This window comes from Bos taurus, chromosome 13 (genome assembly GCF_002263795.3).
Source record: "Bos taurus isolate L1 Dominette 01449 registration number 42190680 breed Hereford chromosome 13, ARS-UCD2.0, whole genome shotgun sequence".
In the NCBI taxonomy this organism is placed as follows: Eukaryota; Metazoa; Chordata; class Mammalia; order Artiodactyla; family Bovidae; genus Bos; species Bos taurus.
In genome coordinates, this window is record NC_037340.1 from 63,105,333 (window position 1) to 63,128,540 (window position 23,208).

At 58.3% G+C, this 23,208-nt stretch overlaps 3 protein-coding genes across 3 annotated transcripts; 2 read left to right on the forward strand and 1 right to left on the reverse strand.

Moving 5' to 3' along the window:
* Positions 1-3,594: 3,594 nt before the first annotated feature.
* NECAB3 (N-terminal EF-hand calcium binding protein 3) lies at positions 3,595-22,238 on the reverse strand. Its single transcript, NM_001081589.2, is given in 13 exon segments — positions 3,595-4,403; positions 4,482-4,573; positions 5,057-5,134; positions 5,305-5,417; positions 5,938-5,991; positions 6,095-6,174; positions 6,296-6,414; positions 6,702-6,838; positions 17,229-17,326; positions 17,500-17,525; positions 18,481-18,589; positions 20,091-20,115; positions 22,071-22,238. Coding segments are annotated over 13 exon segments (1,077 nt in total). The 5' UTR covers positions 22,188-22,238; the 3' UTR covers positions 3,595-4,374.
* Positions 8,482-11,755, forward strand: C13H20orf144 (chromosome 13 C20orf144 homolog). Its single transcript, XM_005214990.5, has 2 exons — positions 8,482-10,385; positions 11,293-11,755. Exons 1-2 carry the CDS (start codon positions 10,257-10,259, stop codon positions 11,698-11,700), a joined length of 537 nt encoding a protein of 178 aa, XP_005215047.1. The 5' UTR covers positions 8,482-10,256; the 3' UTR covers positions 11,701-11,755.
* On the forward strand, positions 14,283-16,262 carry ACTL10 (actin like 10). The gene has a single exon (XM_059893021.1). It carries the CDS (start codon positions 14,863-14,865, stop codon positions 16,012-16,014), a length of 1,152 nt encoding a protein of 383 aa, XP_059749004.1. The 5' UTR covers positions 14,283-14,862; the 3' UTR covers positions 16,015-16,262.
* Positions 22,239-23,208: the final 970 nt, after the last annotated feature.

The following is a 23,208-nucleotide window of genomic DNA, read 5'->3' on the forward strand; positions in this document are numbered from 1 at the left end:
ACCCCCAGCTCTCGAAGTTCGTCAGTAAAGAATCTGCAATGCAGGAGACCTGGGTTCTGTTCCTGGGTTGGGAAGATCCCTTGGAGAAGGAAATGGCAACCCACTCCAGCATGCTTGCCTGGAGAATTCCATGGACAGAGGAGTCCACCAGGCTACAGTCCATGGAGTCACAAGTTAGACACAACTTAGTGACTACACCACCACTACCCAGCACAAGGCCCACCACCCAGGAAGCCCCTGTGAATGCTGGCTGCCATCACAACCTGCTCTCTCTGCCAATATGTGACATCCTTGAGGATTCACCTTTGTCCCAGTATCCCTCTTGAAGGCTGATGTCTTCCTCAAGACATCCTTTCAGTGATAGCATTTTTTGGCCACGCCTCGAGGCATGCAAAGAAATCTTAGTTCCTCGACCAGGGATGGAACCCATGCCCCCTGCAGTGGAAGTACAGGGTCCTAACCACTGGGCAGCCAGGGAATTCCTTCTTGAAGGCCTTTTGTTGTGAGCCATCCGAGTCTTTGTTAAGGGGACTTGGTGTGCATGTTTCTCTCTGAAAGCTGGAGGGGATTGGAAGCCACCCAGACTGCTGCTGTCTCGCCAGCACCTGGCCTGGCCCCGAGCCAGGCCCCAGGTTTTGGTGTGTGAAGGTGAGTCACCACAGGTGGGAGGAAGGTGAGGAGGCAGGTGCAGGGAGTGGGTGAAAGGGTGGGTGTGGCAGCTGGCAGGAGGAGCTGGGATCTCCCAGCTTCACTGCTCTGCCCGCTCTTGCCCCGGGTGCTGTCACCAGCCTCGGACATTTCACCATCCCCAAAGCAGGGGCCGAGTGGTTGTTGAAATGAGCTGAAGAGCCAACGAGAGTGGGGCACTGAGGGCCAGGAGTGGGAAAGCAGGTCAGACCTGATGGCTTTGACCTGCTGCTCCAAGGCTAAGGAGGCAGTGGACGGGTAGGGGAGTGGGAGGGAGCAAAGGCCTTGAGGGGAGTGGCCGAGGTTGCAGACAGCCCAGCTCAGCTGGAGTGTTTTAGGGAGAGGAGGCTGCACGTAACGGGAGTGGGTGTTGATTGCTAAGAGCCTTGAATGCCAAGTCGAGACATCAGACTTGATCTGATGCTAAAAGCACTGAAAGGTCTTAGCCAGAAGGGTGTGGTCACCACGGCAATGTCTGAAAACACTTCCCCCCACCCGTCTGTTCCTTTCTGGGGAAGGAACTGCAGAAGGGAAACCCGGAGAAAAACCTGCCACAGTCATCCCAACCAGAGATGAAGGTGGTCAAGACCTGGGGGCCTAGAGGGAGGGCAGGATGGAAATGAATGTGGCCTTTTGAGAGTTCAGTAGACACACGAGAAGGCCTGGGGCCCTCCGTGCCCCCACAGCCCCCGCTCAGAACTTCATTCTCCCTGTAGCTGGAATTCCCAACTCCTCCTGTCCAGCTCCACCCTGCCCACAGCACTCCCCTGTCTGGTGACGCCCAGCTCCCCATTCCCTGAGACTGATCATTCGGAGTCCCCCCAGCCTGGTCTCCCTGCCCACCTCCCATCCCTGCTAACCTGGTCTCCCTGCCTGCCCCCCATCCCTGCTAACCTGGTCTCCCTGCCCCCCCCACCATCCCTCCTAACCTTGTCTCCCTGCCCCCTCCCATCTCTGCTAACCTGGTCTCCCTGCCCCCCTCCCATCCCTGCTAACCTGGTCTCCCTGCCCCCCTCCCATCCCTGCTAACCTGGTCTCCCTGCCCCCCTCCCATCCCTGCTAACCTGGTCTCCCTGCCCCCCTCCCATCCCTGCTAACCTGGTCTCCCTGCCCCCCTCCATTCCTGCTAACCTGGTCTCCCTGACCCCCTCCATCCCTGCTAACCTGGTCTCCCTGCCCCCCTCCATCCCTGCTAACCTGGTCTCCCTGCCCCCCTCCATCCCTGCTAACCTGTTCTCCCTGCCCCCCCCATCCCTGCTAACCTGGTCTCCCTGCCTGCCCCCCATCCCTGCTAACCTGGTCTCCCTGCCCCCCTCCTATCCCTTGCACTCCACTGTTCCTCCTCCTGCTCCCTTTGTCTGGAACATTCTCCCTGCCTGTCTACCCCTCACCTCTGTCTGGAGACCCATACTCATCTTTCACCGCTCTAACCCAACATCACCATTTCCAAGTGGCCTTAGACCCTGCAGGACTGACCCTCCCCTCCCCCGCCAGGACCCTCCCCGCTCCAAACGTTCAGCCAGGGAGGAAGGATGCAACCCATCTTTTTCTTGTTTTTAAATAAAAAAGGTGTTAACTTCCGAACTCCATCACAGGGTGAAACAGGCACCCGCTTGAGATGTCAGCCTGAGCTGAAGAATTTCAGCATTCTGGTTCAAAGGCAATGGGAAGTTTTTTAGTGTTGAGGGTTTGCTGTTGGTGCCATTTTCGTGGAGGAAACAGAAGGAATCAGAACTGGGCAGACAGCCAGATTACTTCCTCCTAGATGGGCTTCTCTAACAAGATAGACCCTGACTCTCCTCCAGCCACCCAGACCTGAGTGACTCAGGTGCTGGCAGCACTTTCTAGGAACTGCCAGGAGTCCAGGAAGTGTGGGAGCCTGCTGGCCAGGGGCCCCCAGAGACCCCTGTGCTGGTTCCTGGCCTGGGCAGCTAGGCCAGTGGGAGCAGCTGTCTGTCCCTGCAAGTCTGAACTCCTACAGGGATCCCTGGAGAGAAACCTCCCACCCTAGGGCATCTATCCTGAGCTGGCACCGTCCAAACCGCCTTCCTGGCCGTGCCTCAGTGCCCAGCCACGACTGGCACCAGCAGGGCAGCTAGGTGCCTTGGTGAAATGGCACTCAGCCCACTGGCCAGCCACCCCTTAAAGCCTACCACAGCTTCCGCAAGATGCAGTGCTTTTGAGGCCCGGCTGCCTCCCTGCCTTGGCCTTGACCTCAGCCCACCTCTGGGTTCCCTTCCGTTCAATGAGGCAAGCTCTCCCCAGTCTCTGAACCTCAACTTGTACATTTCTTCTGCCTAAATGCTCCTGACCCCACACCCTCCAGACCAGGTCAAGAGGCCAACCTGTGCTCTTGTGCGGCCATGTGCCTCCCCGCTAGAGCCCACGACCTGGATAGCCCTCTCCCACCCCTCTTCATGTCAGTCACCTCCCTCCATGCCCCAAGTCCCTTCCCTCAGGACGGCTGGAAGGAGGTCCACGTCGCTGGAGGACTGACTCATCCAGTATTCTCCCGGAACTGCCCTCTGGCGCTGTCAGGCAGCAGGGCTGGTGACAAGTCCAGCCGGGAAGGGTGGGGGTGGGGGGGGTTCTGTCTGGGGACAGGCCTTCTCACAGGGACCAGCCGTGCTCTTTGGGCCTTGAGAGGGCTCTGTGGTCTGTCCCCACCTTCATACCACACCTTGCTGGTAAAGGAAGGGGGTGAAGCTAGAACCCCCAGGATTTTAGGGGGGTTATGGCAGAGCCCATGTCCACTCTCCTTTCCCAGGAAAGATTTCAGAGCTAGGCTTTGTGGAGTGAGAAGGTCCTGAATTGAGGGAACCCGGACTGGCCATGATTAAGCTCCCACTATCCACGGGCACGGGGACCAGGCCGCCTTGCTGAGAGAGAGAGAATGGAAGCAATGCCAGAGGTGACCACTGCCTTTATTGCCTCTGGGCTGGGGTTCAGAGGTATCTGGGGGCAGCAGGTGACTCTGGGCCCAAATTATTGCTACCTAGCAAGGTCACCCTGGGGCTTCCCATAGTGCCCTGAGTAAGGGTGGGAATAAGCATGCAAATAATATGCAAATAACATGCAAACCAATCCAGGATCCTCTGGAGGGCTCTGGTGCAGCCACGGGTGCTGAAAGCGTCAGGAGCTTGCCGGCCCGGGAAGGGGGTGGGGACCCCCAGGTCCTTTGCCCACACAGCAGACTGATCCACAGCCCAGTCTTGGGGATCGAGGTCGGGGGCGGGGTGGAGGACAGTTCCTGAGCATCAGCCCTGGCTCTGCTGCTGGCTGGGGAAGAGCAGAAGCCTAGTCCCAAAACAGCAAGAAGAAAGCAGGCACCCACTAGGTAGCCAGACAGCCCCAGGCCAGCTCAGAGAGGGAAGGGACCTGCCCTGGTCACACAGCAAGGCAGGGGCATAGGGGACCAGAATCCAGGCCTCCTGAGGCCAGAGTATCTCAGAGGCCGAAGCTATAAGCAATAAAACACACTGTTAAAGAAAGAGGAAGCAAGCAGCCCAGTCTCTGATCCCTGGGCTGTGAGACTCTCCACCAGCTGGCTCTGGGAGGCTCTGAGAGCCAGGCCCCAATTATGGAGGTGGCAGCATCCTGGTCTTGAGCTGAGTGGAGCTGACCAGTCCAGAAGCTCCAGGAGGAGGCAGGCAGGGCTCTGGGGTCCTTGGCTTGTGCAGATCAGGCTCAGTTGTTATTCATAATCCACCAGGAGGCTGCGGGTCAGAGGTTGGGAGTCAGAGGCCATCAGGTGCCCACTGCCCTTCCTCAGAGGGTTGGTGGCCACTGCCCACCTGGGAAGAACACAGTGGTGAGGGTGTCTGGAGCCCGCAGATGGTCAATGAGGATGCGCTGGAAGGCCTTACTGCAAGCGGACTGCTGGTGCCTGGGGAGGGCCGCAGAGGGGACCAAGGCCGGAGCTGGTCCCAGTGACCGGGACCACGTGGTTAGAAGCGCCCCACTCCCGCCCGGCCCTGCTGCCTGGTTTCAGATCTCGGTCCATCCTCGTAGTGGCTCTGAGCCTCAGTTTTCTCCTCCGTGAAATGGGGTGCAGTGTCCACTCATACCATGAGGATTACATGCAGTCACACACAAGGCACGTGGCGTGGGGTGTGGCGTGGTGGGAGCTGTGTGTATGCACCGAGCACCTACCTGGCACCGGGTACTGTGTTCAGTTCTTTACATGCCAGCTCGTAAGGGTGACAAGAGGATGGACTTAGCATCGCTCCCATTTTCAAAAGGAGGCCACTGGGGCTCAGAGGGCTTAGGTAGCTCTCCTGACGTCACAGAGCCAGTGACTAGGAGAGGACTTGAACCCAGGCGTGGTTCACTCGAGGTCCCACAATAAACGTCAGACCACCGCTCCTACCTTCTCCAGGAAGCCTCGTCCTGCCAGAACTCGTACAGGGTGAAGGAAGCCTTGTCCAGCATCTTCTGGGCAGACACACTGCAGGGCCAAAGAGACGGCCAGGCCAGGCCAGGCCTGGGCTGCCACCACCCCTACCCGCCTCACCAGGGGTGTCTAATGAGAGCCCTGGCCCAGGACACCCAGCCCAGCATTCCTCCCTGCCCGTCCACCCCCCACCTTGGCTGGCCACCACCCAGCTGAGGACTCACTGCAGGCAGTGGCTCTGGGACCCCGTGAAGTCCACGTAGCAGCACAGGGCATGGTGGAAGTCCTGCAGGGCTTCCTCTGCCACCTGCACCTGCCTCTGGGCCACGAGGATGTGCTGGCAAGAAAAGCAGCCTGGTCAGCTGGGGTGGGGCAGGGCAGTGGGTGAGGGCCTGCTGTGGCCTTCAGGAGGGCCCTGCCCTTCTTGGCTTGCACCAGACCCAGCCAGCCCTGAGGTCGGGCTCCTGCCCCCACGCAACCCCCAGCATTCCTGGCTCCATCCTCCTCCTGTTGCCAAGGTTACTGCCTCGCTCCAGCCACTGGCCGGCTCTCCTGCAGCACCGCACCGCTTCCAACTGCCCCCTTCAGTTTCTGTCCACACTGCTCCACACACCCAGCTTTCAGAACTGTAGGCAAGGGATGCTGATGCCCATGGAGGGACAGAGTGCTGCAGAGTCACGAAGCAACAACCAGAACCCCACACCTGCCCGCCAGGCCTGGGGAACAAAGGCTGGGCCAAGCCTGGAGAAGGGGCTGTATGTACAAGACAGAGGCCAGGGGTGGGTAGCCCCATGAACCTCCTTGCTTCACGGCCTCCTCCCAGCCCCACACCAGCTGCCTGCCCCTCCCAGACTCACCGAGCTGGGCCCCTTGGTCAGCTCCTCTTCATGCAGGGGTTCCAGCCGGGGGGCCTGTGAGGGATGCAGAGCGTGGGCCGGGTCCCCTGTGTGAGCCTGCCTTGTGTGGGTTCCAGACAGTTCCCCCACCACAGGGTGGTAGCCGCACAGCGCTCACCTTGCACTCCAGCTGGTCGATGAGCTCCTGGAGGCGGTTGATCTGGAGCCGCCATTGCATCTCAGCCTCGGAGCTCTGCCCTGGGGGTCGGGCACGAGCCCCTCAGGCTGGGGGCTTCTCGGGATGGATTGAGGGCGAGTGGAGGAGCAAACGCTGGGGCCCCGGGGGATACCGTGCCCTCCCACCCCGCCGCAGACACACCTGTGTTGGAGGAGCCAGGAGACCAGGTGGACGACCGACTGACACTCCGCAGGGCCCTGCGCCCTGCCCGCCGGCTGCCTCGGGGCCGGCTTGGCACCTCCACTCTCTCTTCATCTGATCTGAGGGGAGTGGAGGGTCAATCCACTGCTCCCAGACCCATGGGACCAAGCACTGGGGCCCCAGAACAGGCCTGGCCCCAAGCTTCAGGACACTGAGGTCCAGCTGCAAAGCCAGCCACGCCTTCTCGCCCTCTCCTGACCTCCTTCCCTAAGAACAAGAACTTGGGCTCCGGGATGCCAGAACTGTGGAATGTGATGGGAGCTGAGGGACCCGATACATGGAGATAACGGACATTCATGAACTGGACCCGCAGGTCCAGGTGCAGGCGGCCGAGCGCCTCACGTACCGCGGGCCCTGGGCCTGGGCCTCCAAAGTGTCTGACGCCCCCTCCAGCGAGCTCTGCAGGGCCTGGAGCTGGCTCACCGTCTCCCGCAGTAGGAAGCGTGTCACAAACTGGTCTACCTTGGAGGCCCGCTCATACTCCTGGGGAAGAGGGCGGCATAGTTGGCATTTCCTGGCTCCAAGCATGTATTTCTGAATGGGGAGCTGACCTCTGCGCCCCACCCCCTACCCATCAGAGCACCAGTAGCAACGTAAAGAGCAGAGGCCTGCAGACTTGGCATTAACAGGGCCCGGAGACTCCGGGGGGCAAGCAAACCCCAGACCCCGTCCTTGTCTGGGCCCGGCCTCTCACTAGGAGGGATGAGGCCAATGCCCAGAGAAGCGTGTCCCATTCTCTGGGCCTCAAGGCCCCATCCCTGTTGGGGCCACCACTTTCAGCCAGTAAGGCCCCAGGCATAGCTAGACGGGGTGTGGGTAGGGGCTGGGCCAAGGCAATTTTGACACATGAGGCAAAACGGTGTGATATGGCCCCAGACTCACCAGCTGGCCCCAAGCTCACAACCTTGGCATTCATCCATTCATTCAATCACTCACCCACGCACCCCACATTTACTGAGCACTTCTTACAAGAAGCTGTAGATACAAGACAGCGGGTCACATACCCCAGCGCTGATCCCTGTCTACACTGCCATTTCCCCTAGCCTTTGCCCAGGCAGGCAGAGACAAGGAGGCCGAGCATTGCCAGGCCCTGTGCTGCCCACTCGGAATGCCCAGACTCCCCAGCTACCTTCATCTCCTCGTGCCTTCCTCGCCTATAAAACAGGGGTGGTAACAGCCGTCTCACTGAGCTGCTGAGAGGCTCCAATGAGTTATTTCCTACATAGGGCTCAGCCTGCTATCTGGTACATAAGTTCTTAATAAAGAACTGCTGTCACGGGACTTCCTGGTGGTCCAGTGATTAAGAAGCCCTGGTCAGTCGGGGAACTAAGACCCCACATGCCACACTGCCATTGTTTTTAGTCAAACGTAATACTAACAAGAAACCTGCCCACTTGTACATCTAACAGTCATAGATTTCCTGAGGGTCTCCTCACCAACACCTCCCTCAGCCCCATATACACACTCGGTCCAGGGTGGGAGTCCCAGGGAGCTGAGGTGACCCCTCCCCAAGGGGCCTCAGAGGCAGCTTTGTCTCCCGCCTGTGACCTGCCTCAGTTCAGCCGTCAGACGGGCAGACAGAGTGGCGGCAGGGACCTCTCATTCTCACACGGGTCAGTGGTTTCTCCGAGCGACTGGACTTCCTGGCCATTTTTTGAGCTTCCTGAAATCCGTCCGATAAATTCCCTTTCTAGTGCTTACGGTGACTGATCAGTCTCTGTTGCTTACAAAGACCCTGGCTGACACTAGCACCATTGCGTGCCAGGCCCTGTTTCCAAGCAGCTTCATTTAATCCTCATAGTAATTTACAGGAACCATCACTGACCCCATTTTGCAGATGAGAAGACTGAGGCCTACAGAAGTCGATTACCTTGGCCACGGTCACACGAGTGTCAGAGTACAACTCAGGTCACAGAAATTCCTCTCTCCTCACCACGAAGCCTTTTCATACTGTTCACAGGGTTCTCAAAGGGAGAATACAAGAGCAGGTTGGCCTTCTCTTCTCCAGTGGACCATGTTTTGTCACAGTGTTATTGAGTTACGCAAGTCCCTTTGCCACGGCAAGGCTGTGATCCATGTGATCATTTTAGTTAGCTTTCTGTGATTGTGGTTTTCGTCCTGGAGGATGTGGGACTGTAGCTCTTGCTTATTCTGTCTGCCAGACATCCTGGAGTGTGAAGTCAAGTGGGCCTTAGGAAGCATTAGTACAAACAAAGCTTGTGGAGGTGATGGAATTCCAGCTGAGCTATTTCAAATCCTAAAAGATGATACTGTTAAAGAGCTGCTGCACTCAACATGCCAGCAAATTTGTAAAACTCGGCAGTGGCCACAGGACTAGAAAAAGTCCAGTTTTCATTCCAATCCCAAAGAAAAGCAATGCCAAAGAATGTTAAAACTACCATACAATCGCACTCATTTCACATGCTAGCAAGGTAATGCTCAAAATCCTTCAAGCTAGGCTTCAACAGTAGATGAGTCAAGAACTTCCAGATGCTGAATTTAGAAAAGGCAGAGGAATAAGAGATCTAATTGCCAACATCCATTGGGTCATAGAAAAACCAAGAGAATTCCAGAAAATTTTCTGCCTCATTGACTACACTGAAGCCTTTGACTGTATGGGTCACAACAAACTGGAAAATTCTTAAAGAGATGGGAATCCAGACCACCTGACCTGTCTCTTGAGAAACCTGTATGAAGGTCAAGAAGCAACAGTTAGAACCAGACATGGAACAACAGACTGGTTCAAAACTGGAAAAGGAGAATGACAAGGCTGTATATTATCATCCTGGTTATTTAACTTATACACAGAATACATCACGTGAAATGCTGGACTGGATGACTCACAAGCTGGAACCAAGATTGCCGGGAGAAATATCAATAACCTCAGATTATACCAATCTAATGGCAGAAAGTGAAGAAGAACTAAAGAGCCTCTTGATGAGGGTGAAAGAGGAGTCTGAAAAAGCTGGCTTAAAACATTCAAAAAACTAAGATCGTGGCATCCAATCCCATCACTTTGTGGCACAGATGGGGAAACAGTGACATTTTATTTTCTTGGGTTCCAAAATCACTGTGGACAGTGACTGCAGCCATGAAATTAAAAGATGCTTGCCCCTTGGAAGAAAAGCTATGACCAACATAGAGAGCACATTAAAAATGAGAGACTTCACTTTACTGACAAAGGTCTGTATGTCAAAGCTATGTTTTTTTTCCAATAGTCATGTATAGATATATAAGAGTTGGACCATAAAGAAGGCTAAGCACCAAAGAACTGATGCTTAGAATTGTGGTGCTGGAGAAGACTCTTGAGAGTCCCTTGGACAACAAGATCAAACCAGTCCATCCTAAAGGAAATCAACCCTTAATATTCATTGGAACAACAGATGCTGAAGCTCCGATACTTTGGTCACCTGATGGGAAGAACTTACTCATTGGAAAAGACCCTGATGCTGGGAAAGATTGAAGGCAGGAGGAGAAGGGGGAGACAGAGGATGAGATGGTTGGATGGCATCACTGACTCGATGGACATGAGTTTGAGCAAGCTCTGGGAGATAGTGATGGACAAGGAAGCCTGGCATGCTGCAGTCCATGGGGTTGCAAAGAGTCGGACATGACTAGTGACTGAACACCACCATCACTAAGCACCTTACCAGCCATCACCTCACTAATCTTTAGCCCAGTTTTACACTGAGAAACCAAGGCCGGAAGTCACAGACAGAGTAAATGGAGTCAAGATTCATCTGTGGGTTCTGGCAGGAGCAGCTCGGAGCCTGGAGCTGATGAGGTCAACCCATGAGGTCACAATGTGGTCCCTGGGACAGAGCCAGGGCAGGGGGCCCCCAGCCAGAGGGCAGGGCAGAGGCAGCACGTGCTGGGGTCCCCAGTGGTGACCAGCCCTGCCATGGGAAACAACAGTTCCCACAAGAGAACCAAAGTGCCCAAGCAGGCCCGCAAGGAGAAGCCACCTGACATGGACAAGGCCCGGCGCAAACGGCAGTTCTTCAACCACCTCAAGTGGAAGAAGCCCAGTGTGAGTCCAGGGAACAAGGGGCAGGGGGGTTTGGCGGACCTGGACAGGTAGGTGGGCAGGAGCAGATGCTGGGGGTCTAGCCACGTAGGGAATTGAAGGGGTTGCATGTGTGTGCTAAGTGGCTTCAGTTGTCTGACTGGTTGCAACCCCACGGACTGTAGCCCACTAGGCTCTTCTGACCATGGGATTTCTTCCCAACCCAGGAATGGAACCCACATCTCTTCTGTCTCCTGCGTTGGCAGGCGGGTTATTTACCACTAGCGCCACCTGGGAGGCCCCTATGGAAGGCATTAGAGAACCCCTGTTGAGGCCGAGGTCTCAGGAACCCACGTGGGTGTGGATGGGGTCCTAATAACCCAGAAGGGAGAACAGGTATCCCAGAAACCAGGAAGTGGATGAGACTTGGGAGCCTAGGAGGGTGTGCAGGAGACGGTTCTCCCAACCCGGGACAGATGGGGGGAAGTCCCAGCATGGTGAATCAGCCCTAGCGGCTGCCACTGGGGCTATGGGCACAGGGAGTTCCCTTATCCCCCGCTTTCCATTCCCCAGCTTCAAAACGTGTTACTTTCCCCTCTCTTCAACTAGGCATGAGGCCCTGGGGTGGGTGAAGGGTCCCAGCATCAAGGCTGGAAGGGCAGACAAGGGAATCTCATAAACTTGATCGGAGTCAGATCTCAGGAAGCCAGCCTGGGGGTGGGTGAGGGTTTCCAGGGCGGGAGGCAGGGGTCTTGGGAGATGGAGAAGGGTGCCTGCCTCCCCCACCTCCCCCTACCCAGGCTGGGAGGACAGCGGGTACCCAGGAAACGAGAGAAGGCGGGCTTCTGGGAGACAGGACCCGGGTGGGTGAGGGTCCTCGGGAGACAGGCGGGCGGAGCTCGTTCCCCTCACGCCCCTGCCCTACCCCCAGACCAAGATCGTGCTGCTCTTCCCCCTGGACAAGCGGCAGCAACTAGCCGAGGCGACGGCGGGGCCCGGAGCGCGGCCCGAGCGGGCGAGCGAGGCTGCAGCGGACACCCCCACGGGGCCCCCGGCGACGGCACCCATGTTGCGAGGAGCTGGCGACGGCGCTGAGCGGCGCGAGAGCGCGCGCGCGCGCGAGATGAAGAAGATCCTCGTCCTGCTGCTGCTGCTGGACGCGCGGCTGCAGGAGGAGGGACGCCGCGCGGCGGGCGGCCCCGGGGGCGGGGCCAAGGCGGCGCAGGGCTGGCAGCGGCTCTACACGCGCCTGCTGACCGAGAGCGAGACCGACTGCGAGGCCGAGGCCGCCGAGGAGCAGCCGCGCAAGCGGCGCCGCTGTCCCCGCCCGCGGCCCTGAGTGCCTGGCCCGGACCCCCGTACCCTGGTCCGGCCCAATAAAGAGCGCATAGCAACGCTGGCGTCTGTAACCCAGTCTGAGGCGTCGGGGCGTCGAGACAGGGTCGGGGAAACTGAGGCCCAGAGCAAGACAGGGAAGAAAGGCGAATGGGGGGCGTTGGGGGGGTGGGGCGGGGCGCAGAGCCATGGCCGTGGCCTGGGGCCAAGGCTGGTTTTGCTTTCTTCTTTCTTCTGACCCAAGTGTCAGAGCCCCTGTGCCGCCCTGGAGAGGGAGCACCCTACCACAGTGGAGCGAGGGTTCCCCTCTCCCTGCGACTCCTGGCCGGGGTCAGATCCCGCCACCAGGCCTGCAGATCCGACGGAAGAGAGCTTGGGCAAAGTTAGGCCTGGCCACGCTAGGAGGAGGAGGGGCCTGCTTCCAGCAGAGGCCAGGCAAGTCCAAGAGTCTCCAGCACTCAAATCTTTCCTAACTGAGGGAAAGTCCCAGGCAAAAAGCCACCACCGTGGGGAAGAACTGAGAAGGTCCAGAGTCAGCACAGTTTGAGCCTTAGACTCACATCCTGCCTGTGTGAGCACCCAGGAGGAGAGACGGGTCCCTGGTCCTCTGACCCCTCAATCCTACCCCACTGTGCTTGATGAACCCCAAGGCACCTCAATCACCAATCTCCCCACCTACCCCACCCCATCCTCTTCCCCACACTGCAGCCAAAGAGGCTTCTTCCAAACCACTTATCTATAGGGCAATTCACACTTCTGCTCATAAGCTCACACTGGCTCTCCACTGCCCACAGAGAAACACCCAAACTTATTATTAGAATGTACAGGCCCAGATCCCCATCCCCAGTCTTCCCCTCTGGGGCTTCTTAATGACTTCCACTCTCACTCCTGCTCTGGCCATACTGCCACTTGTGGTCTTTGATTCAAGGTTCACCTCCCTAGTTCATCCACAAGAGGCCCGGCACGCTTTCTGTGGGCAGGACCCAGCTGCTTCTCACACTCCTGGGTCCCAAACCCAGCACCAGACCCTAGTCATCCTTGTCCCGTCCAGCCATGCCAAACCTGCAGCCTGCTTTCCGCTGGCGATCAATCTCAAAATGCCCCTTTGGGGAGGGGGGCGCGATGCAGAGGGGTGAAGGTCCCAGCTCACTAAAACCACAGGTACAACTTCTCCTGAAGGTACACTTTTGTCAGTGTCAACACCACATCGCCTGCATCAGGCTGGAGGTCGCACTACCCATCACATCTCCCCCGCTGCTCTGTGAGAACTGACCCTTTCCTACCATCCACATGGTTGCAATCAAGGTAACCACCTTCTTCAATGTGGCCACATCTCCTGGCATAAGCAACAGGCCCAAGCCCAGTCCTATCAGTTCCTTCCCTGGGTCTGTAATTCAGGAACTGTTGTTCAGTCGCTCAGTCATGTCCAACTCTTTGCAACCCCATGGGCTGCAGCATGCCAGGTTTACCTGTCCTTCACTGTCTCCTGGAGTTTGCTCAAACTCATGTCCATTAAGCCAAGGATGCCATCCAACCATCTCTCACCCTCTGTTGTCCCCTTCTCCTCCTCAGGAAATGTAGGAGACAATTTTTTCTACAGGAACATGCACAGGCTGAAGCCAGTCTTGAGAAGAATATAAACACAATGCAGAGCCCAATGCACCTCTGAGTCCCCCACAGCCTGGCAGCCAGACCCTGCTTCCAGTCTTTCCCTAAAACCTGCTTTCAGTCTTGCCCTTAGTAGATATAAAACATACAAGGCTCTTGTGATAAAATCCGTATTTTAACTTAAGCTCACCTGAATAGGTCTTCAACTTGCAACCATAATGGTCCTAAAGAGAAAAAAGAGACTCTGCAGAGACATGACATGGCCTGTTTCCTGTGTTGGGGGATGACCGCCTTTTAGAGGAAGTAACTGAGCCCAGGGTGAGATTCGGACTCAGTACACAGTGAAGGCAGCCTCAGAATTGAGTCACAAACTCAGACCCATGTTTGTAAGCCCCGAAGGTAGGATCCCTTTGTGGGCTACCTGGGCCCTTGAAAGCTAAGCTCACAGAGATCTTCAGAGTGGCTGGAGATCCATGATTAAGAGCTTGCTCTTGGAGAGAGGCTGCACGTTTGTCCAGAGGTCATCAAAGTGGTTTGGGGAAGCAATTAAATTGGTTGTGCTGGCCCCAGGTGGCTCAGTGGTAAAGTATCCACCTGAGAACGCTGGAAACTCAAGAGATGCAGGTTCAATCCCTGGGTTGGGAAGATCCCCTGGAGTAGGAAATGGCAACCCACTCCAGTATTCTTCCATGGAAAATTCCACGGACACAAGGGCTTGGCAGGCTACAATCCATGAGGTCGCAAAGAGCCGGACACGACTGAGCATAAACACTGAGCACAGCTGGGTGGCTGAGGCCATATCCCTTAATGTCAAAATCATTACCATTGGCCCTGTCCCAGGAGACAGGCTGGGTCTGGGCGTTTTCATCTGGGTAGAGGGTATGGAAGCACAGCAGATGCTGAGAACTGAGGTCACAATGAATCCAATCCAAGTTCTTTTCCTTGCTTCTTTGACCACCCCCTCCCACCTCCACTAGGAACCACAGTACTTCAGTCATGCCCAGTTGAGAAGTGCCAGGAGACTGCTGGAGGCGCAAGGGTCGGGCTGGACTCCTGGGTTCCCAAGGGGAAAAGATGTCTGGATAATATTGCCACAAAGGCCTTTTATTCCCAGAGCTGCTCCTGGAGGCTTCTCAAATCTCTTCAAGGATTTGGCCCACCCCTCTCATCATCCGTCTAAGCAAGGGCTTAGGGGGCGGAGCCGCACCCTGAGGCGGGTCCTCAGAGAAAGGGTGGGGCCTTGAGCCGGAAGAGGGGGAAGACGGCCTGAGGCCGCTAGGGCCCAGCGAGGGCGGAATCTGACTCTTGAACCAGAGGCCGGCCCTCAGGCCCAGGGGCGGAGCCAAGTCAAGGGCTGAAGAGACCTCAGGCCAGAAGAGTGGGACCTCGGGACCAGAGGAACTGAGCCCAGAAAGGCGGGGGACGTGGGCCCAGGAGGTAGAGCTGCGAGCTGAAAGGCGGGCCTCCATCGAGGCCAGCTGAGACTCGGTTCTCAGGCCGAGGGCGGGTCCGAGCCTTCGGGGCCGAAGTTTTGACTTCACGGCTTGCCGGCCGGAAGATGGCTTCGCTGTCCAATAGTCGCCGAGTCCGCCGGCTGTCCTCGCTGGGCCACGTCGCGGTGGTCGTGGACCAGGGTTCCGGCTTCACCAAGGCGGGTTTCGCGGGAGAGGAGCAGCCACGCCTGGTACTCAAGAGCTCCAGCCTGGTGCCCAGCTGGGACCGGCCCGTGCTGCCCGGGGCGCCGGGCTGCGAGCTGGCGGGCGGCGTGGCGCGGGCACACCCCATCAAGCACGGCGTGGTGGTGGACTGGGAGGCGTTGGAGGGGTTGTGGGAGCGCCTGCTGGTGGGCGGCCTGCGGGTGTGCCCGGAGGAGTGGCCGGTGCTCGTGAGCGACTCCCCATCGGCGCCGCCCGTGGGCCGCGAGAGGGTGGCCGAGCTGCTGTTCGAGGCCCTGGCAGTGCCCGCGTGCCACCTGGCCAGCACCGCCTTGTTGGCGCTCTGCTCCGTCGGCGCGTTCAGCGGGCTGGCCTTGGAGGCGGGCGCGGGCGTGTGCCATGCCACGCCCGTCTATGCAGGCCACTCGTGGCACAAGGCCACCTTCCGGCTGGATGTGGCTGGCAGCACCCTGTCGCGCTACCTGCGGGACCTGCTGGTGGCAGCAGGGCCTGATCACCGACTGCAGGCCCTGCCCCACAAGATCATCACACAGCTCAAGAAGCGCTGCTGCTACGTGTCGCTAGACTTTGAGGGTGACCTCTGTAATCCTGCCCGCCACCACCCAGTCAGTTTCTCCTTAGGCAGTGGGTGCTCTGTCTGCCTTGGCCGCGAGCGCTTCTGCTGCCCAGAACCCCTCTTCCAGCCGGGTCTGCTAGGCCAGGCTGAGCCGGGACTGCCCATCCTGGCCTTCCGAGCACTGCAGAGGGTGCCCGCGACACTACAGACACGGCTGGCCAACACCATGGTGCTGGCCGGTGGCTCCACGCTTTTCCCTGGCTTCCCTGAGCGCCTGGAGCTGGAGCTGGAGGCCCAATGCCAGCGGCACGGCTGTGGGACACTGCAGCCGCACCTGGTGGCCAAGCCTGGGCGCGGGACAGCGGTATGGACGGGCGGCTCCATGGTAGCCTCACTGCGCACCTTCCAGTGCCGCTGGATGACCCGGGCCATGTACCAGGAATGTGGATCCAGGCTGGTGCACGAAGTGTTCCACTGAGTCCTGCTGGACTGGAAGGGGTGGTGCCATAAAAGGGGGCGTTGCAGAGGCAGACGCTGGGCAGGCTGAGCACAGCTGTCCGAGGCATCGAGTGGCAGATAAAAACCTCAGTGATTACAGCTGGCAGAGTCGTGTGGTGATGGGTCACCTTCTACCCCTTTCTGTGCCAGGAAGGGGTGGTCAGGAACCCTGGGGCTCTTACTTTGAGCTGCAGTGTGAATTCCCACTAACCACTGCCAGTTCAGAGAATGCCAGTAGAGCTGCCCACCCCCAGGCCCTGTTTCCATGGCAACAAGGAAGGTGCTGCCCCTACTGGTGTCCAGGCCACAGATATGGAAGTCATCATAGCATACCAACCCCCCATCATGTAGCATTCGGATCCCTATCCTGTGCCAGGCCCCAAAGGTGACCCTTAGAAAACCTACTCGACCCTATGTGAAAGCAACCAGAAGGGGAAGCCCTGTCCTCAGCTGATCATTAACTCACAAAGAGCCTCAGTTTCTCCTTCTGTAGAAATGAGGTCAGACACAATCCCAAGCCTGCTCACGGCTCCCTCCTCACCCCCTCACTCAGAGCTACGGGACAAAGAGAGGTGGAGACACCTCTTACAAGGAACACAGAAAGGGAAGGGTAGCTTTCGGTGTTTTTAAAAATACCATCCAAGGGCCTGGAGCCCTGGCTGTGAGCACTGTTTATTCTGTGCACGTGTCCATACTGTACACAAACATGGTGCACACATGCCCGTCTGCTCACGCATGCCCTCAGGCTGTCCCCCACCCCCTGCCACCAAGCTCTACACACCGGCATGGGCCTGGGGATGTGTGTGAGCATGCCCTACCCCCAGCCCATCCCTGTTGGGAGCTGGGCTTGACACCCCACAACAATCAGGTCTGGTCAGTAATAAAAGCAGCAGCAGCTCCACATATGAAGTGACTATTGTGAGCCAGACAGAGAGAGAGCAAGACAGACACAACTCTCTGCCTTCATTCTACTTTAATTGTCACAACGAATGTCTGGACGTGGGTTCTATTAATATGCCCAGTTTACAGATGAGGAAACTGAGACCCAGAGAGGTAAAGATGCACAGCCAGAAAGTGGAAGCCAGGCCTCCAGCCCCACAGCCCTGAGTCCAATGATGGAGGCTCCCACAGCACAGCAGACACCCCCAGCCCTCATCCTGCCGCCCCCCCGCAATCATCAGCCCCTCCACTCACCAGCTTGGTGGTGTCCATGGCAGTGAGCACAGCACAGTTGAGCGACTCCAGCGCCGCCAGCACAGGCCGGTAGACGCCCAGGTGTTCAGAGAAGTAGTCTGAGGGCAGAGGAGATACTCAAAGCTTCCTGGGGTACATCCCCCCATTTACAACCTAGAATTCCCCAGCAGCCAACCAGGCCTTATGCTCTGAGCCCAGCCCAGTCTGCTCCATCAGAACACCAGCAACACCCACCTGCCCAGGAGACAAACACCCCCATGGGCCTACTCACCGCACAGTTTCTCCGTCTCCAAATTGCTGCAGGGAAAAGAAAAGGCGTCCTTCAGACCCTGCTGGTAAACTAGGACTGACTTTGAAGCCAGCGGTCCTTTCCTCTCCCTCCCCAGCTCAGCCTGACACGGAGGCGACTTCTGACTCCACCCCACGTTATGCTGCTCAGTGGACAGAGACAGGGTACTACCAGCCTATCAAACAGTGTCTAAGGAGGAAAATTCAGTCCCACTCTCAACCTCCAAGCGGATTTCAGGCTGGGGGAGACAGATGTAGACACAGGCCAAAGAGGAGTGGTTAGATCTGGGAAGGAGAAGTCAGGTCTGTGGAAGCACAGAAAAGGCATGGAGCATCTGTAGGTCAGGGAGGGCTTCCTGGAAGAGAGGCTCCCTGAGCTAGGCTTTGAAGGACAAGGAATTTGACTGGCGTATCTGGTGGTGGTAAGGTAGCAGCAGTGCAGACAAAGGTCTGGCCCAAGCCTCAGAAAATGGGAGTGCATGGGAGCCTAGAATTTCTTTTAAGGAGAGGGGAGTAGGGGGAAGGGAGAGGGAGGGATAGCTGCACACACGTGTGCACCCACGTGAGGAAGCAGGAGAAGGCAAGCAAATTTGCACGAAGGCCTGGACATGTGGGAGCACCTGCATCCATGGGTGGGAGCAGGCAGGGCCCAGCTGTCCCCAGGCATCCGCTGGTCGCTCAGCAGGAAGCGGGAGTATTGGGGGGGGTGCCTGTGGGCTGAACCATAGGTGGTGATTCAGGCCTGGCTATTTTGGGGTCCCAGCTGGAAGCAGTGTGATGGGCAGGACTGGAGCCAAGGAAGGGGTAGGTAGGCGGGTAAAGCTGGCACTTAGCCCTGGCACTCCTTTCCCCGTGCTCCCCCAATCCTCCATAAGGAACCCAAGCAAGAAGGGGACACAGTGGGGCAGGGACAGCCTGGGCTCACATCTACACGCGGCATGTGCACCCCAACCCCCATACTCACTCAGCAGGATGCCCATCAACACCACTGAACAGCTCTCGCAGCTCCCCGGGACTGAGAACCCCATCGGCAAAGTAATTCTGGAATTCTTCAAATGAGAGCTTCCCGTCATCTGAGGGGTGGGGGTGGGCACAGGGAGCAGAGTCAGTATCTCTGTGCCCTGGCTGCACCCCTGCCACCCAGTGGAGGCCCCCTGAAGGCTTCGCAGTATCTCATAACCACCCAGCCAAGTGAAATGGGATTCTGGGCTGGAAAGAAGGCCTGGCCGTTGGGGACCAAAGGGTTGGGGCCCCCAGAGGTGCCCACTTCAAGCAACAGGGCCCACTCTGCAGGCACCCAAGGGACAAGGCAGTGCATATGTGGCACTCGGCAGGGACTCAATGTTTGCCAAATGGAGAAATAAATGAACAACAGCCTGGGGCACAGTCAGATCATGGCAGGGCCTAGATGTCACTTGGAGGAACCAGGACTGGGTCTTTGCCCGCATGGCTCCTGGGTGGAGGGGACCTCCGTGCTCTGGACCCAGGCCCTTCACAGAGAAGCCGCAGGGAGTCAGATGAGATCTTCCTAAGAGCAGAGCCCCAGTAAGAAGCAGCAGATTGGCTCGGGAGGGAAAGACCTCCCCATCACAGAGGCTGCCTCCCCATCACCGAGGCTGAGAGCATAAGAGCACTGGCCAGAGGCACCGGGGATTTGGCCTGTGAGGTCTCTAAGCAGATGGAGTGGGAAAGTGGAGCCTGAGCCTCCCCCCCCCAGACGGAATGCTGTGAGCCAAATGAGACCACGTGCCCTGCTCAACCAGCTGAAACAAATTTGAGGAGATCCATGGAGAAGAAGCAAGAGTTGGGGACCCAGTCCTCTCTCAAGGAGGCCAGGTGAAGGTGAGGTCAAAGCTGACAGGTGGTCTCAGCTCAGACCCTCCACTGGCCCATCAGGGCACCGTGGGCTGCTCTGAGTCATCTGTGGGCAGCAACCTGTCTGCAAGGTCCCCTGATGGCTCATGCTTTAGCTTTCCAGATTTTGCCAGGCCAGCATCTGAGACTGCCCAGGACTCAGGGCATCGGGGGAGCTGACTCCCTGGACCTAGCTCTGTCCCGCCCACGCCCTCCCTGCAACCAGGTGGTTGGTAATATGGAAAGTTACTGAGCTCTCTAAGAATCTACGATAAAATCCCCCACGGCCCTGGCTCCGTGACCACACCCTTCCAAGCCCCTCACAGAGGAAGCCTGGAACCAGGCATCGCATAGACCCGGGTTCAAGGCCCAGCACCTCCAGCAGCCTGCTGTACCTCTCTGGGCCTCGGCTCCTTTGTCTGTGAAATGGGGTGAAGACTTTGGCAGTGGTGAGGAAAACAGGAGGTCACGCAGGCCAGGACACTGCGTGAAAGTCAGCCCCCACTTCCAGCCTCTGGCTAAACCACATTTCCTCCACTCTCCCTCCTGCCAAACTGGATTCAAACAAAAATTTCCTCTGAGAAGGACACCTGGGTTGATTCTTCTGATTCGGGTCCTCTCAAGATTTCTCTCCATTCTCAACTGTGCCCCAAACCCTCCCCGGAGCCTCTCTGATGCCCCTCAACCCCCAGCATGGGACTCAGGGGAAGCCACACTCACCATTCTTGTCTGCTCGGCGGAAAACCTAGAGGACAAAAGGGCAGAGCTGGGAGCTGGGAGCCCAGAACCGCCCCCCAGCTCCACAGAGCCGCAGCTGGCCAGCCTGCCCCCTGCATCTCCCTTCCTCCTGCCCAGCTTGGTCCCAGCCCCCTGCCCAGCTCAGCCCTACAGGGCCTTTTCCAACAAGGGGAAGAGCACACAGCAGGCCCCGCGGCTTGCTCCCTTCTCCCGCCGGGCCTGGCCTTGTGGGGGGTGCTCCAAGCTGGCTCTCCGCACCTTCACCTCCCACACCCCCGAGTCGATCCTGAGTTCTTTCTGATACATCAGCCCTTGGAACGGTCCCAGCTTGAGGCAGGTGGGGAGACGGGCCAAGATGCGGCCGGAAGATCCCGGGCACCCATCCCAGACCTGAACCCCAACTCTGCATGGTTCGTCCCAGACTCTGCCCACTCCAGGCTGGTGGTGGCTAGCCCTTCCTTTGTGGGTGCCTGTTTACTCAGTAACATATCGGGGAACAGCCCAGGGTTAACCCTTCCAGGGCTGGGTCTTCCTATGAGGCCGACTCAGTACAAGGGTCTTGGGCAGGCCCACGTGCATGTGTGTGTTGTACATGCGAGGGGAGTAAGAGGCACAGAAAGCAAGGGCGGACAGATGGTATTTATGGAGAAACAGACAGGAAAGACAACAGAGGTAGCAAAGTGGAGTCCAGACATGGTCCCCGTCTCCCCTAGGGACCAGAGACTCCCTGGTCACCCAACACAACCCAGCAAAGGGCACCAGCAGGTCTGGCAAGGAGGGGCAGGCCAAAGCCTGGACAGAGAGCCCTGGTCTGCTCCAGATTCAGAGTGCTCCTCCCCTCGGGCTGCTTTCTCGGGGATGAATGTACTCCCTGGCCTGAAGCCTGACTCACAGAAGGCTGCCACCAGCTCACTCGGGATCACAGAGCCACCCAGGGTGGACTGGCCGGGACAGACATACTGGGGGTGGGGGTGGGGGCTGAGAGAGAGGGAGGGGTTCTAAGTGAACACTGAGGACATCAAGGGCCACACCCTAGTGCACCCCTGCCTCCATGTGTGAGCTGGAACACATCCCTAACCCTCCAGGCCTTGGTTTTTCCATCTGGGAAATGGAAGGGTCAGGTCCCTTCCAGCTGAGAGGGCTCTGGCCAAGGTGCTGAGTCACTAGGGACAGTGGGGAGGGGGCAGGAGAACAGCCTTTCCCACCGGAAAGGGACCTCTGGGAGTGGGGACGCAAGAGGAACAGGACAGGCTGTGCACAGGGGTGAAAGGTGGGGAAGGGGTGCAGGTGAGTGACCCAGGCCAGGCCAGGGAGCTCCAGGTAGGTGCTCATAGGGGCTGCAGGGCCACCTGCCAGGCAAGGGGAGGGTGTACAGACCACAAAGGGTGAGTGTGGGCAGCGCCAACCAACTCTGGGATCCCATAGCCCTTGGGTGGGATCTGAGGGGGTCCGGGTCAGCACTAGGTCAGGAGTCAGGGGTGGGGGGCTGCTTCCTCTCCCAGGCCCCCTTGCCTGGTCAGTCCAGCCTGGGGCTGCCAGAGACGGGCAACGTGGCCACTCCCGTGACCAAGAGTTGACAGCCCCCACCCGGCCAGACACATACATGGGGTGGTTTGGGGTCGGGGGGGCCGCGGGGGCAGTGGCACTGAACCAGAGGCAAGGAGATATAAGCAGAGAAAAGAGTGAGAGCCAGAAGACAGGACACAAAGGCAGCGAGATAAAGATAAGGGAGACACACGGAAACAGAGAGCAAGAGAGAAATCGTGAGAGACCCAGAGGCCGAGGCAGAGACCCCAACAAACCTGGAGGGAGACACATGGACATGGGGACGGGGAAAATCAGAATGAGCGAGGGCAAGGAGAGACAGTGAGAGGCTGTCCACAGAGACCGGGAGCGACCCCGCGGGAGAATGACCACCCCCAGGGCCACAGCGCCGGCACCCCCGGCCGGCTCCCCACTCACGTCCTGGAAAAGCGCGTGTCCGGCGGGCCCGGCGGCTGGCGCGGGCGCGGGGGGTCGCGGGGGCTCGGGCGCGGGCGGCCGGATCAGGCACACGGTGAGCAGCCCCGCGCACGCCATGGTGCCGCCACCCGCTTGGCTCCGGCTCGGCTGCGGCTCCGAGCTCTGGACGCCGCCGCCACCGCCGCCGCCGCGGACTTGGGGGGACGCGCAGGGGGGGCGCCCGCCCATCGGCGCCGGCGCGGAGGCTGAGGGCCCCGCCCCCCGCAGCTCCGCCCCCGCCGGGCGGGCCGCCGACGGCCCCCTCCCCGCCCAGCTCCGGCCAGCGCTAGAGCTCGGCCCTCCGCCCGCCCGCCTCCAAGGCCTCAGCTTCCCCGTCTGGAAAAGGGGAGCAAACTCCAGCCTTTAGGGCGGCAAAAGCCGCGCGATGCAGAACCCCAACACAATGCACCTCTGCGACTCCCCATTCTCCGGGGGTGGCAGCCACTGGGGAGAAGTCACCCAAGGGGTCACTCCCTCCTGGGGACGGGCTGAGCGAATGATGGTCGGTGTGGAATATTACACAGCTACGAACAGGACGGGAAGGGGCTGCGCGTGCCCGCTGAGGGCGGGTCCCCACATCTTTACGGGGTCCAGTGAACTGCGGAAGCACCGGTGCGCCACCTGGTGGGCAAAACCCGCAAGCACCTTCCCCTGTGAGTGTATCTTCTGCAAAATGGGAGTAAGGGAAGACATTGTTGTGGGCACTGACAGTGAGGGCTTAAAAAAGGGGTTGGCTCAGAGAAAGCCCACCTAAGAGCATGCTAAATAGATCCGTGTGGACAGTCTGCCAGTCACCCCCCACTCTCAAGCTCAACTTAGACTTCCCTCCCCCACCATGGGGCCCCCTCTTCAATCTACCATCCCCCGCTGCAGCCAGAGGAAGCTTTTAAAATATAAAAAGGGAGCATCACTCCTCTCACACTCACCAGTTCTTTCCCCCTGAATAAAACCCAAGACTGACTGTCTCTCCACTCTGGCCCTCACCTCAGGGCTCCAGCCACCCTGGTTTCTCTCAGGTCCTGGGCCCATATTGCCTTCTCCTGCTTGGTGTATTCTTCTGCTTCCTTCTTAATTTCTACTATCCTACAGCTCTAGGTCA

Excerpts from the sequence above, each read along its gene's own strand:
- C13H20orf144 (XM_005214990.5), top strand. The coding sequence starts at position 10,257 with ATGGGAAACAACAGTTCCCACAAGAGAACCAAAGTGCCCAAGCAGGCC. Across the intron at positions 10,386-11,292 it reads TCAAGTGGAAGAAGCCCAGT|ACCAAGATCGTGCTGCTCTT; the intron begins GTGAGTCCAGGG and ends CCCTACCCCCAG.
- ACTL10 (XM_059893021.1), top strand. The coding sequence starts at position 14,863 with ATGGCTTCGCTGTCCAATAGTCGCCGAGTCCGCCGGCTGTCCTCGCTG.